General features: G+C 35.7%; 1 protein-coding gene and 1 pseudogene across 2 annotated transcripts in view; one reads left to right on the forward strand and one right to left on the reverse strand.

Annotated features, from left to right (window-relative positions):
- The window catches only part of LOC107750296 (leukemia inhibitory factor receptor-like), a 16,345-nt pseudogene extending 11,277 nt beyond the window's left edge, over window positions 1–5,068 (forward strand).
- Window positions 5,069–8,935: 3,867 nt separating this feature from the next.
- Window positions 8,936–15,898, reverse strand: part of LOC107750288 (rapamycin-insensitive companion of mTOR-like) — a 34,187-nt gene continuing 27,224 nt past the window's right edge. For both annotated transcript variants that reach the window (XM_016565606.1, XM_016565605.1), the window contains 5 exons: window positions 14,830–15,036; window positions 14,584–14,739; window positions 11,774–11,897; window positions 11,553–11,691; window positions 8,936–10,563 (listed from right to left, as the gene is read on the reverse strand). In XM_016565606.1, coding sequence (XP_016421092.1) covers window positions 10,492–10,563; window positions 11,553–11,691; window positions 11,774–11,897; window positions 14,584–14,739; window positions 14,830–15,036 — 698 coding nt within the window. In that variant the 3' untranslated portion in view covers window positions 8,936–10,491. The remainder of the gene's footprint in view (window positions 10,564–11,552; window positions 11,692–11,773; window positions 11,898–14,583; window positions 14,740–14,829; window positions 15,037–15,898) is intronic.

Here is a 15,898-nt window from a genome sequence, read left to right on the forward strand (position 1 = left end):
TTCATCTAAAATTTATATATATATATATATATATATATATATATACTGTATAGATATATAAGAATGATCTATTATTTAAGAGTAAATGACTGTAAAAGTAATATGGTAAAAACCTGGTTAAAGACAAGTTCCCTTATGATATACAGTGGAAAAACTGTAATCACTCTAACTGGACATTTCACGTAATATTACAGTAAAATACTGTTAAATTCACAGTTTTAAGTGCAAAAGAACCCATCTTTTAATTTACAGTGAAAAAATGTTAAAATAACTTTATATCAGTTACTGAATTTTTTTACTGTGACTAAGTTTAATCCATAAAACCTAAAATGTTGCTACTTACTGTAAAGTTCTACCATCCACAACTGCCTTTTTTTTTAAACTGTAAATGTCACTTTTTTTTTTTTTTTTTAGTTTTAAGTCTTTTAAAATTAGTCTACCTCATATATGCAGGTTTTTCTAGACCATGTGAATTCTGGTTCTTCTTAAAAAAAAAAAACGTTTTGGAATTAATTGTTCAAATTCACTATAAAACTGCATTTTTACAGGAGACTTTAAAGCAGGAGTTCTATATGAATTTAAAATCGACGGGTGTAGCACTGAGGGACATCGACGCCATGAGAAACAGATCGGATACTTAAAAGAACAGAGTAAGAGTGCACACACACTTTACATGCGACGCATCTATAGAGCCTTACAGTAGAGCACAAAACAGCTGCCAATCCACATTATTTTTGATGTAAGAGTGACACGCCCATTTGTAACTAGAATGTGCAAGACTTCCAGAGTCATTCTCTCAAAGTTAATTTACCTGTACAAAAGCAGCCCGTTATGCTGCAGACTTTATCATATTATTATTTTAATATATTGTCATAATCATAAATGCACTGGTTTGTGGTGCAAATAGTTTTACTGTTTACTGCACTTTCTTATTCTTCTAATAATTTAATGAATGTGAAGTCTCACACATTTACAGAAAATTGCTAATTTCTGCTTTGCAAAATAAGGTGATGTTGCAATAGAAAAAGCATCAAATTGAAGTCAAATTGAAGTTTGAGAAATTGAAATCAACAATTTTCACATCTTAATTGTGCAATAGAACACATTAATATTATGAAATAATATTACCACATATATTATTTGTGTTGTTCAGAGCCCACGCAGCGCCCTACACTGGACTCTAGCCCAAATCTAACATGGTCATCTGTAAACCTGAAATGGAGTTTCAATGAGAAGGATCCGAGTCACGCTGGATTCATCACGGGATATGTGATTATGGTACAAGACCATTCAGAGGCCGGCTCCGATCTCAGTAAGTCTAAACTTATTTTCTAACAAAGTCCCTTTCAATATAGTCCCTTTTCAAATATTCCATATTTGCATTGCCTCCGCACAGCTATTTTGGGCATCCAAGACCAAGTCTACTTGAATAGGGAAATTCAGAAATCGCAAAAACTGCTTGCCAACCTCACATTTAAATATTTGGAATCAACAACAAGCCCCATAAATGTTGTTTCTTATTCTAAAATGGTATTTAAAAAAGCTTATATTTAATGCTGGACCAGCCAATGCACAAAATGACTTTACCAAATGGCAATTGGCTCATAAAAAAAAAAGTTTCAATAAACTTTCATTTCAAATTCTCAATATGATTTCAAATGCAGCTATTTTTTTGACCGTATACTGCAGCAGTACAGCATGACATATAAATAAATCTCACATTAAATCCCCCTTCGTTATTTTCTCCTCTCTATATCACATGCATCCTTCCCGTTTGTTCTGGCAGGTTCCTTCAGACAGTCAGTGGACGATCCTCACAGCAAGTCCTGGACAGTCAGTGGTCTTGAGGAGGACCGGCCGTACACATTTCAGCTGGCAGCATGTACATCTGCAGGCTGTGGACCGGAAACCACCGCCGTCTTCAGAACCAGAAAGAACTGTGAGCTCAGATACTGATTCAAACCAGATTCACACTAACAGAAAATAGTCTGAGTGGTGTTTTATAATCGAAGACTTCTATAGTAAGTACTTCTATTTTAAATGGACAGTTCGCCCAGAAATGAAAATCCTGTCATCATTTACTCACCCTCGCGTCATTCCAAACCTATACAAGTTTCTTTCTTTCGTTTGTTGAACATAAAAGCTATTTCTGAAAATGTTGGGGTCCGAACAACATTGGACTCCACTGACTTTTATTGTATGGAGTGGACAAATGGTTTAGAACTACAAGAGGTTAATTTTTTATTGTTTTTAGAGGAAGTCTCTCCTGTTCACCAAGGCTGCATTTATTTGATTAAAAATACAGTAATATTGTGAAATATTATTACAATTTCAAATGTGTTTTCTATTATAATTTATTTTAAAATGTAATTTATTCCTGTGATGCAAAGCTGAATTTTCTGCATCATTACTCCAGTCTTCAGTGTCACATGATCCTTCAGAAATCATTCTAATATACTGATTTGCTGCTCAAGAAATATTTCTGATTATTATTATCAGTTAAAACAGCTTAATATTTTAGTGGAAACCATGATATATTTTATTTCAGGATGCTTTGTTAAAGTTCAAAAGTACAGCATTTATTAGAAATAGAAATATTTTGTAATATCTTTTTGAAACTAAAATCTAATAATAAAACTAAACACTTAATCTGACTCTAAATCAATTCAATATTTGACAGCTTTCCCACAAATGCAAAGTAGCAGGATTATTTGTGTGAATAGCTCTATAGAAACGCTTTATTTCTATACAAAATCTTGTTTGCATATTCACAGTGAATATTAAGGGTGGACAGGTCATTTCATAATGTTGAATTATAATGGGGAAAATAATTCTGTCCACAGTTTACCTGCTGACGGTCAAGGTTCTGGTTCCTCTCGTGGTTTTGGTCGGTTGTTGTGTTTGTCTGTGGTCGTACAGAAACCTGTAAGTGTGCTGATGTACAGTATGTGCTGTGAGCTGATGGACTGTTCTTCTCACCTGTGGAGCACTGAAACTGATGACATCCTTCTCCACCGTTTCCAGGATAAGAGGATTTCCAGAAGAATCGTTCGGCTTTCTGCACGTAAAAGCACTAGACCTGGATGAAGATCTTTATGAAGTAATTCATTACATTGATGCTGTACAATAATGTAACTGCATTGCCTCGATTTCTTTTCACAGCTAAATTGTGCAGGCTAGTCTTTTGGCTGGTTTTAGAGGGCTTCTGGGCAATCTGCAACATGTGATGCTGGGACAGTGTGTTATTTTAGTATAATTGAGATACTGTTATTGTTTTTTATTAATATTCTGAATTAGTTTTTATATTTTAGTTTTTTATATTTTAGTTTTCATTTTTCTTTTAAAGTTTTAGTTTTAATAATTTAGTAAAGTTTGTTTTTGTCATTTTAATTGGTTCTTTTTAGTCAATTTTTATTTCAGTTTTTGTTATTTTTGTACATGAAGTTAAAGGTTCCCTGAAATGCTTAGAAACACACAGCGTTACTCTGTGTTGACGTCATTTTAACTGAAACAGGAAGACAGGGCGGGACATATCAAGCAGCCCCGCCCCTTTTTAAAATAGCCAATAGCGTTTGTTTATATCACAGCTTGGGCTAGAGCCGTTCAGACCCGTTGAGCTCCGTAAAGCCGCATTTGACAGGGTATGCCAGCCACAATCTCATCCATATTGCTATAAAATATAGCATTCTGTGTAGAATTCAAATAGCTCCGATACATTTTGTGGTCTGCGCCGACTCGCGCATGTGATCCGCTCCGTGCTATCGTGTCTCTGGACCGGAGCAGAGTGTGTGTGCGGTGGTTAGCGTGACACAGCGCCAAACCAGACTTCTTTTTTTCCTCAATCGAAAGCATATTTAAACTGTTTGAATCGTTCCCTGTCCCCTATATAGTGCACTACGTGCCATTCACTGTACAGAAAATACTAATTCAAGTGACCGATTTCAGCCGCGGCTTCAGCGTCTATTTTATAGTGTAGGGGGCGGGGCTTCGGATTCTAGAGAGCATTTGATTGGACAGAAAGTTTGATGAGAAGCTGAAGTACGATGTGACGTCAAAAAAAAATCGTTGAGCCGTTTTGGCGGAAGTGACGAACCTGCAAGCTTTGAATGCTTGTATCTTCTAAAAGCGAATTTTGTCACTGTTTTGGAGCACACTGCCTTATAGATAACCTTAAGACTAACATATTGATACTAACACCCAAAAAACTTTAATTTTTTTGATTTCATGGGGACTTTAAAACTAAATAAAATGAGAAATGTTTAAATAAAATTGTATAGCTGAAATTAAATCGTATAGTTTAGTTTTCTTTTTTTATAATTTATTTTATTTCAGTTAAAGTCTAAATAACATATATATATATTTATACATACACGCATTTTTAAAAAATGGGCATTAAGGCAAGTAAAAGCTGTATAATTAGTTAATTGTTAGTTCATGTTAGCTAACATAGTTAACTAATGTTAAATGAAACCTTATTGTGGAGTGTTACACTGAAAAAATGCAGTGTAGATACAATTTTCACCCAGAAATTGCTAGTAAATGACACAATTACAAAATGGCAAGTAACATATTGAATTAACTGTAACATTTTTTAATAGAAAAACTGAAAATATTAAAAAGTACTCCGGTAATCTTTTTATTTTGAAAAATAAAAGTTTTTACAGTGTACCCTAATTATTGTGTGCTGTTCTGTTTTGTATTCTTATATTTTTGAGTGCGGTATTTTTTTTCACAGTTTTGACTCTTTTCTGTTCTGTTTAAGGCGAGTGAAAAGATCCATACTCTGATGATAGAGGACTGTAAATGGTGTGACGTCGAGGTTTTAGATGTGCGACCCATCACAACAGAGAAAACCTGGCTGACAGGCGCAGAGGATCAGAGTTGTTCATTCATTACACCTAAAGTCACGCTACCATCCTGCCATCTTACCACAGATCTCACAAACTTCACTTACCTGTCCTCTGTGCAGCAAGATCTGCCTTCAGAGGAGCTGCAGACAGAAGCCACAAAACAGGAGTCGGAGATCTCGGGCTTTTCGAGTGACTACGTCACTTCCGTAGCCACATAATCCCTGAAAACGCAGTTTTTTTATTTCAGTTAAAGTCTAAATAACATATATATATATATATATATATACATACATGCATTTAAAAAAAATGGGCATTAAGGCAAGTAAAAGCTGTATAATTAGTTAATTGTTAGTTCATGTTAGCTAACATAGTTAACTAATGTTAAATGAAACCTTATTGTGACTCTTTTCTGTTCTGTTTAAGGCGAGTGAAAAGATCCATACTCTGATGATAGAGGACTGTAAATGGTGTGACGTCGAGGTTTTAGATGTGCGACCCATCACAACAGAGAAAACCTGGCTGACAGGCGCAGAGGATCAGAGTTGTTCATTCATTACACCTAAAGTCACGCTACCATCCTGCCATCTTACCACAGATCTCACAAACTTCACTTACCTGTCCTCTGTGCAGCAAGATCTGCCTTCAGAGGAGCTGCAGACAGAAGCCACAAAACAGGAGTCGGAGATCTCGGGCTTTTCGAGTGACTACGTCACTTCCGTAGCCACATAATCCCTGAAAACGCAGTTTTGTGAACTTTCAGACACACCAAAGTAAGCAAGCCAGCGCTGTCGATCTTATCATAGAGATGTTCAGCAAGATCACAACATCCTCATGTCACCGGAGTGTTTGTCAGGGCCCTGCTTCCTTCTGCAAAACAGCTTTTAAAGACAAGAAGTGTTGTGAAATGCAATTGCAGTATTTGGTGATTGAGATTTTGCAATATCTGGCAGGTACTTTATCTTGGTTTTGCATGTTATGCTAGACTTATCTGGGCAAAAACATACAAAATGTTCTCTCTCAAGGGTAAGACATGTCCTGGATGAGACATCTCTATTATTCTGTTCTGTAATTATACGCTTTATGGGAAACACTTTGCATTATGTATCATGAACAATAAACTATTTTTACAATTTAGAACTTGTAATGTGAAAAATGTACATTACCGTTCAAAAGTTTGGGATTTGTATGATTTTTAATTTTTTTTATGTTTTTGAATATTATGCTCACAATTTTTTTACCATTATATTTTATTGTACAGTTTTATTCAAAATTTGCTAAAAAAATATTTACATTTATGCTACCAGGGCTGCATTTATTTCAAGAAAAAAAATAGTAAAAACAATAATATGAAATATAATTATCATTTCACAGAACTGTTTTCTGTGTGAATATATTTTAAAATGTAATTTATTCCTGCAAAGTTGAATTTCAGCATCATTACTCCAGTCTTCAGTGTCACATGATCTTTCAGAAATCATCATAATATGCTGATTTGCTGCTTAAGGAACATTTCTTATCAATATGGAAAACTGCTGCTTCATTCTGAGGAATAGAAAGTTTAAAAGCAGAGCATTTTTCTGAAATAGAAATCTTTTTAACATTATAAATGTCTTTACTGTCACTTTTAATCAATGTAATACATCCTTACCGAATAAAAGCATTAATGCATACATTTTTGAATGCTAGTGTATTGTAACATTACCAAGATTAATAAATGCTGTTTAATGCATATAATAATGCTGTTTAAGTATTGCTCACTGTTAGTCCAGAACAAACTGAACTCTCTTGGTAAAATGTTACTACTTCACATCAAAGTGCATTTGACTGTATATTGTGCCAAAAAATAGTCTTGTTATAAATGTTTCTACAAAGTCGGCACAGTCTAGTACTAATGCCTGCACATACTCATGCACTCAAACCACACAGATGCACTCATGAGCTCTCCTCTTTAATTATTTATCCCTTTGATAAGACTTAAGATTTTTCCAGGGCTGAAAGTGCCCAAAAACACACTGTACACACTTTACAAGGGAAACCACAACTAAGGCAAAAAAAACAAAACTAAAGTCCTTTAAATAACACCATCTCTTGCAATATCATCTTTTAGGAAAAATATAAATATATATTTTTGTCATCTCTTTTCTGTCTCACGCCACTATGGTACAGATCCATAGCCCAGGCCAAAGCCGTGGCACGCTCTCTTCAGCCAATCAGATCGCAGTCAGTTGAAGGCAGTAGCAGCAGCGCTGAGACAAATATTAACAAAAGGTCTAGCAGTTAATAAATAAGCAACTGGGTGTCAATTCAGCATGCAATCTACACATGGTTTCGGGAGAACAGGAAAGATGGATTCGATCAGTGCGTTGTGTGAACATCAGGAACACGTCGAGAACATTAAAAGACAATGCAAAAACTACAAGACTACTACGATCGGCAGAAGAACCGAATACCTCTGTGCCAGTGTTTTAACATGTCAGATGGTTCAGTGCAGGTTTGGTGCGCGTTTAAGGGAACACACTGGGATTAAATGCATTTCAAAGGATAGCAATATCTAGACAACACGTCTAAGATAATACTTTAACTCTTTCTAAACCAGTGTTTTGGCAGCTTAAAGAAATATTCCAGATTCGAAATAAGTTTCACTATCAAGGGCATTGGCGAATACTGTCGATTACAAGAGAAAATCATTTTGACTAGACCATCAGCTCAAATAGCAAACAAACAAAATAATATATATATATTTTACAGAAGAAAAAAAGTTAAGCCTGTTTTCAGGACTATTATTGTCATGAAGATTTAAAGGGGTCGTATGATGCGATTTCAATTTTTCCTTTCTCTTTGGAGTGTTACAAGCTCTTGGTGCATAAAGAAGATCTGTAAAGTTGCAAAGACTAAAGTCTCAAATCCAAAGAGATATTCTTTATAAAAGTTAAGAGTTAACCACACCTACCTAAAATGGCTCGTTCTAACACGCCCCCACATGTCTACGTCGCTCTGTGGGAAGATTTGCATAACGCCACCCAAATTTGCATAACGCAAAGAAAGAAGGCGTAACTTTTATTCTCGCTGTAGTATTGTTGCCGCCGCCGCCATGTCGTGAAGGCGCTGTGTTTCGTTGTGAAAGTGAAACTACTTTGTTTGGTCTTCCAAAAGAGGACGATATCCGCTTCGTCATGCCTAGAGCTGATCTGTGCTGGTCGCTGAGGGAATACATCAACTTAGTGCTGTGGATCGCCGGATCGGCTTTCACCGTGGACGAAGCAGAGTCCAGCCTGGGTTCGTCACATGTGGTTGCCGCAAGCCCGCCGGACGCTCCTTTGTCGAATCTGCCGGCTGCGCTGTTCTCAAGCCCACCGCCTCTGCTCACTCAAGGCCGCCGTGTGTTTTGTTGTGAAAGCGAAACTACTTTGTTTGGGCTGTTCTGACTCAAAGACTGTACGTTTTTTTATATTTAAAGTATTTGCCACTGATGATTCAAACGCGAGTTTTGAGCAGTGTAGAGTAGTGCTTGTTGTTTGTTATTTCTCCGATCACAAATGCAGACGTGGTTTTATGTTTACGCAGCGCGATGCTACGCGTAAAAAGACAGTACAAGTCATTATAATCCGTAATTATGTCCCCACTGGATGCAACAAATGCCTCGTTTATAATGGGTTTTAATGTTTTTGTCTCGTCGCTCCGGCCGGACAGGGCATCATCACAATATGGTAAGGGACGTAACATTTCCGTCACACGCTTGAGGTATTCGGCCAATCACAACACACTGGATAGCTGGCCAATCACAGCACACCTCGCTTTTCAGAACGATGAGCTTTGTAAAAATCGACGCGTTTCAGAAAGGCGGGGCATAGAGGAGAAACAATAATGTACAGTATGTGGAAAATAATGTGTTTTTTTAACCTTAAACCGCATAAACACATTTCATTACACCAAATAATGTTCTTTTTAGCAGCATCATATGACCCCTTTAAATTGACATGAACATTTCAGAATGCAAAAACAAAAAATATAAAAGTGTATGTATAAAAAAGTATATATTTTACATAAAGAAAATTCTGCCTGTATTTAGGACTATTACTATTTTCAGTGTAACTTTACTGTCATAACAATTAAGCAAATTTTGCTCCCCAAAATAATCAAATCCCACTCTAATTCCCATTACTCTCAAGTGATTTTCATACGTAATACCACAAGTACATAAAAAAAAAAAAAATTAAATCAGCATCAAGACAGTACAACAAATACTACCATGATGTATATAAATATTTTGCAATTTTCACATTACAATCTGAATATCTAATGGAAATGTGCTTAATTGTCACATAAAAAAACATTATTGGTCCTAAAATGGGCTTAATTTTTTAATTCATGCTCTGGACTGCTTACACAGCCAAAACGATTTTCTGTTGTAATCAACATCAAACCAAAGACTTGTATTATGTATTGTACTAAGACTTGTATTGAACTCCTATTCCTTCAAAGGTACTTGATGATCCCTTTTATTAATCATATGTCAATAAAATGATACCATGCATGATTATGTTTCACTTCTGGTTTAATTTCCTATAGGTCTGAGTCCAAACTGACCACCACCGTATCACCGATCAGCATCAGATCAGTGTATGGTGAGCAGACCACAGCACCAGACGAGTCTAGTATGATATGGAGAATGAGTCTGCAAAGGTTTTATGCAGAAATTTAATAACCGCTGTTCGTCCGATCCAAATGAATGGGTGAATCTCACGTCCGGGTCACATTTCAATCCAAAATCAGATTACAAAAGATGCAATTCATTTTTCCATGAAGATCTTTTGCATTGTGACTCAATTTTCATGATAATCAAGAACATTTCTCACAGAATTCAGCTTTACAGTAATCATAAATGAGGTGAAATACAACCTGGAGTTCGTGAGATCCACCCTGGAGTTGGTGAAAACATCCAGACTATTATCAGTTGAACTAGCTCTGTGATCGAGTATGTGTGCGTGTGCTTCGCCTGCGTCTTTTGGAGGAGAATTTCCTGCGAGAGTATTTGAGACGGTACGCGGATGACAGATTTCCAAAAATGTGTGATGCTAAGGGTTCAAATATCGCTATGTTTTTTTTTTTAAAACTCCAAAACACTGAATTCTGATTGTCTGGAGGTCATAAAAAATCCAAACACACACGTACAAAAGAAAAGAAACGAATAAATAGTACAAATGTAATCAATGTTTCGCCCATTCTTTCAGTTCTGGAAGTCCTAAATTCATCGTCAAATCATTTGCGCTGAATTCTTTGTAGTGTTTGTGTGATATTTCGAAATATCAGGATGGCGTGGATATGTACAAACACCAGTGCAGAGAAGCATTTCTCTCATTTGTGCATCTGGCGCTCTTAAAGTGTAAACAGCTTTTTCATTCAAATCGTTCTTTGTGAACACGTCCATCCGTATGTTCGGACCATGTGAAGCGGTTCACCTGTTTCACAGTCTGAAGACGTTATTTGGTAAACTGCTCCCCTTCAGAAACACCGTCTGAAGTCCAGGGGCTTGTTTCGGTGTTCCTGTAAGCGATTCCTTCCTCGTCCTCCATGCGTGTCTGTCTGTGCCGTATGAGAGGATGGGATAACGGCAGAGAGGTGTTCAGGAAGCTGACAGGTATCAAGACTCCTCAGTCTCCACAGGAACAGGCTGCGGTGGTTTATTCAGCACTGCTTCAGCTTCATCATACAGCTAGAGACAGAAACACAGTCAAACACTTGTGGTCGACCGATATGGGTTTTTACAAGTCATAATATTTGATTCAAAAATTGCTGAAAAATATTTCCATTTAGGCTACCAAGGCTCGCTAAGGCTCCATTTATTGATCAAAAATACAGAAAAAGTCAGTAATATTGTGTAATATTTTTACAACTTCAAATAATTGTTTTCTATTTGAATATATTTTAAAAATGTAATTTATTTTTGAGATGCAAAGCTGAATTTTCAGCATCATTACTCCAGTCTTCAGCGTCACATGATCCTTCAGAAATCATTCTGATATGCTGATTTGCAGCTCAAGAAACATTTCTTATCATCATCGATGTTGAAAACAGTTGTGCTGCTTAATATTTTTGTGGAAACTGTGATACATTTTTTTCAGGATTCTTTGATGAATAGAAAGTTCAAAATTGACCTGAAAGAGAAATCTGTCTTTAAAATGTCACTTTTGACCAATTTAATGCATCCTTGTTGAATAAAAGTAATATGTGTGTGTGTGTGTGTGTATGCTTATTCATGTTTTTAATGCAAAACAATGAAAAATTACATGGGAAAGTTGTAATTGTTCTATATTTTGTAGTGTTCAAATTTTATAGTATAATAAAAAATATTAAAATATAATTGAAAAAAAAAAAATGTAAAAACCTGCGTCAGAATTAACGTCATATTTAATTTGACACTAATAAAAAATATATATATTTATTAAAAAAACAATACCAAATACTGTGCTGATAACTGTAATTTAAGTAATCTTATTTTTATTACTACTTACTTTTATTTATTAATTATTATTATTTTATTTTACTCCATAAAATGTTGTCAAAATGAGCTTTTAATATAGTATACAGTCTGTAAACAGATGTAGAAGTTACAAACTACAAACTTCTCTGAGCAATCAGTCCTTTGGTCTGAAGTATTTTGGTGGAGATTTGTTATAGAGGCATTCAGGAGAGATGCCGTACCGGAATGAACTGCACATCCTGGAAGAGCTCTTGGATGAAGCGGCGTGAGGCCAGACGAAACCTGCAGTTGGCCAGCAGGAAGGAGACCTCAGAGTACAGGCAGATGTCATCAAAAGTGAACGCAAACTTCTCCTTTATCCTGCAGAGGGCAGCAGCGCGTCACGTGGGCATAAAGCAAACACTGAACACACACTCACACAGTATTTCTCGGTTGTTCTTACGTGAGCAGTCCGGTTTCGTGTCCTTTGGTGCCGACTGAAGAGCTGAGGTTGATGACGAGTCGCAGAACCTCTTTCCTCAACAGAACTCTGCAGGCCGGTCCATCCTCAGATATCGCCTTTCCACCTATACAAACACATTCATGAGTGCTTTTCATCTTTTGACTTTCCATTGACCTCTATTGTTTTTATACTGAATGAAAATGTTTAGATTTACGTTTTATTGTTAATCCCTCCACAATGTAGCTGGCTTTAGCTTTTACTTTACTTGCGGGGGCTTTTGGTCTCCTAGAAATGAACAATTTATCTGTGACCATATCTGTGTTGGCCCTCTTACATTATTTTGATATTTTGATAATATCAAAACATTTTTTTAACAATTCATTATTAACGCTGTAAATGTAGTAGTAAATCCAAATAAATGTAAGTTTAGAAATTTTAGTTTAATACATGCTAAACAAATATCTACTAAAAAGTAGATAAACACCCCTTTTATACAATTTGTTAACACGCAGATCAGTGGAATGTCAAATAATGATGACTGTGAGGCCCCTGACATGATATTACTTATTCATTTATTTAAAATAAAAAAACAGATACTGTTCTGATAACTGGAAGTCAGTGTCAGTGTCAATGTTTATTATTATTATTAATACTAATTTTATTTATTTGTTATTTTAAGTTAATTAATATACATATTAGGGTGGAAAATTTGTAAATATTTTCTGTATTTTGTGTTGTTCCTTTGGATAATACAACAAAATTGAATAAAAAAAAAAAAGAACTGAAACTAAACATTTATCAGTTATCAAGATAAAAAAAACATCAGAATAGAAGTCAAATTAAATTTGATGCTAATAAAGATTTTTTTAGTATTAAAATTTAGTTAAAAAACAATATCAGATACTGTTCTGATAACTGTAATTCATTTTTTTATGTTTCTTCTTATCATCATCATTAGTAATACTACTTACTTCATAACTTATGTTATTGTTACTATTATTTTAATTAAATTATTTTATATGCTGGGGTTGAAAAGTTCCAACTGTTCCATCTTGTGTTGTTCCTTTGGAGAGTATAACAAAATTGAATAAAAATAGAATTGGAAAAAATTTTACATTTATCAGTTATCTAGACGAGAAACATGTCAGAATAGATGTCATATTTAATGTGATGCTAATAAAAATATTTTTATTTGTGTTTTTATTAGGGATGTAACGATTCACTCAACTCACAATTCGACTCACGATTTTGATTTCACGATTCGATTTTCTCAATTTTTGAGAATGAGAAAATGAGATTGAAGACATTATACAGTAAATGAAAAGGTGTCGTTTTATTAGGCTATTGCTGCACGTTTCTTTGTGAAATTGAAATATAACAAAACTAAACTGAAATTTTAAAACAAACAAGTTACACAAATAAAATAAATTTCTTAATATGAACAAACTAAAGGCCGGGACACACCAAGCCGACTTCAAAGAACTAGCGGCGACGAAAGCCAACGGTGTTGTCGCCTCGCGTCGGCAGCGTCGGACCAAAAAGCTGCGCTCGAACACACCGCACAGACTACAGCCGACGGCAAACTAACACGTGCGCATGCGTGAGGGGAATTAACAGTCTATATCAGCAGCTATCAATAGTATATATTCATCATTCAAAATGAGAAACCGAAACAAAGATATATGAGATAAACGCAGATATACGAAACGTAAACAAAGCAGCACTTGCTTACCATTTTGAATATCAGTAACGTTGATAACTTTAATCATTTTAAGCGGCTCATGTTGTTATGAAAACATTCGCGTTTTAGAATGATTGGGAAAGATCACGTAACATTTAAACAGCCTTCTGTCTGTACCACCTTCATTTAGGTGCTTGTTTTCATCACTTTCGCTTTAATTCTCGGGCACTGACTCGTTCGCTAAACTGAACATCCAATCAGAGCTCTCACTCGTGCCGACGGCCCTGACGCCAACATGTTAAATCGGGCAAACTGCCGCCGACGTGAGCCCGACGAGAGCCGACGAGTGGAACACACCAAACAAACTAGCCCGACCGTCGCTCGCCGTCGGCCCGATGTTGGCCAATGGCCGACCGTCGGCTTGGCGTGTCCCGGCCTTAACTTAAGTGGAATGAATTTATGCTAGGACCGAGAGGCAGATTCACTCTCTGACAGCAGGTGGCGCTTATGAACAGCAATGATACAGTGTTTCCTGGATTACCGCTGTAAACAAAGCAGAGCTGCGCTTACGAACACTACTTTAATATGCATTGTTCAGAAGCAAGATGAAAAGAAAATACCACCTTTCTAAAGACAGTAAGTTCCCCTCAGAGATACATTCATATAAACTCCTACTCCAATTGTATAACGATTTGTTTGGCATCTCAACCGATTTGAATCGTCACATATTTTAATCGATTTTCGACCGGCTCGCAGTTAATCGTTACATCCCTAGTTTTTATTTATATTTTTTAAATATTTAAAAAATAATAAAATATACTATTCTGACAACTGTAGTTTAAGTTATGTTCTTGTGTTTATTATTATTATTTATTTTTATTCATTTATTATTAATGTTTTTTTAATTTGATTATTATACATGTTAGGATGGGAATGTTGTAACTGTTTTGAATTTTGTATTGTTCCAGTTTAATAACAAAAAAATTTTAATTCTTTATCGAGACCTCCATAAAACCTCCATGAATTTCCAACGCACCAGTCAACTTTGGTTGTGAAAAGTTCTGTCTCACTATGTGGTTTGGAATCTGAAGCAGTGCTGTGCATTGATGGAAATTGGTCTCATCCTCACCCAGTACGAGCTCTGTGCTGGGAGTGCTGCTGGCCGAACCCTGACTGACGGCTGCGTCGCTGCAGCCCGAGATCCCCGAGAACTTGGACTGCGTGACCACCTCCAGGTGATTATGGGAAGGCTGGCTGTGCCACTGAGAGAAACCATCAGAAAGATCTGCCGGAGAGAGGATTCAAGTATGACAACATAAGACTAAACTACTAATTTTTACTTAAATCTGGGGTTTGAACCTACAACCTTGCTCACCTGTGCGAGTGTGTGTGTTGTTCAGGTGGCTGTGTGTGTGAGAGCCGAGGACGGTGAGAGCGCTGCAGTAGAGGCAGTTCTGCTCTGTGTGCTCCTGTAGGCCTGTACTCTCATCGTCTCCCAGCAGGTGGTGCTGTTCTGACCGGCTGCTGTTTAACAGCTCTGTTATACTCATCTGCGGCTTTAGTGCAGGACCACGACACGACTCTAAGAAACCCACAAGAACAGACACAAGAAACACACCTATTTGTTTAATATAATAATATACACTACCATTTTGGGGTCAGCAAGATTTTGTTTAAAGAAATTTGTACTTTTATTCAGCAAGGACACCTTAAATTGATCTAAAGTGACAATAAAGACGTTTATAATGTTACAAAAGATTTATAATTCAAAATAAATGCTATTCTTTTGAACTCTGTATTCAACAAATAATCCTGGAAAAAATGTATCACCGTTTCCACAAAAATATTAAACATCGATAATAAGAAGAAATGTTCCTTAAGCAGCAAATCAGCATATTAGAATGATTTCTGAAGGATCATGTGACACTGAAGACTGCAGTAATGATGCTGAAAATTCAGCTTTGCGTCACAGAAATACATTTTAATTTCAAAATATATTCCAATATATTTAAATAGTTCCTTAAAATGGTGATAATATTTAATAATATTACTGATGTTACTGTATTTTAGATCAAATAAATGCAGCCTTGGTGAGCATAAGAGACTTCTTCAAAAACATTACAAAATCTTACCAACCCCAAACTTTAGAATGGTAATTTCTATTTAATTATTAAAATTACTATTATTATTACTACTACTACTACTACTGATAATAATAATAATAATAATAAAAATACAGAAAAATAAAGGTGATGCTACAAGCAGTCATACCATCAGATTCTCCAAAAAGAAATTTGGATGATTTTTCTCCAGCAGGGGGGCTTGCTCTCTAAAAATCTTACCAACCCCAAACTTTAGAATGGTAATTTCTATTTAATTATTAAAATTACTATTATTACTACTACTACTACTACTACTGATAATAATAATAATAATAATAAAAA

The sequence above is a fragment of the Sinocyclocheilus rhinocerous genome, unplaced genomic scaffold, assembly GCF_001515625.1.
Source record: "Sinocyclocheilus rhinocerous isolate Xijiao unplaced genomic scaffold, SAMN03320098_v1.1 scaffold181, whole genome shotgun sequence".
Classification (NCBI taxonomy): domain Eukaryota; kingdom Metazoa; phylum Chordata; class Actinopteri; order Cypriniformes; family Cyprinidae; genus Sinocyclocheilus; species Sinocyclocheilus rhinocerous.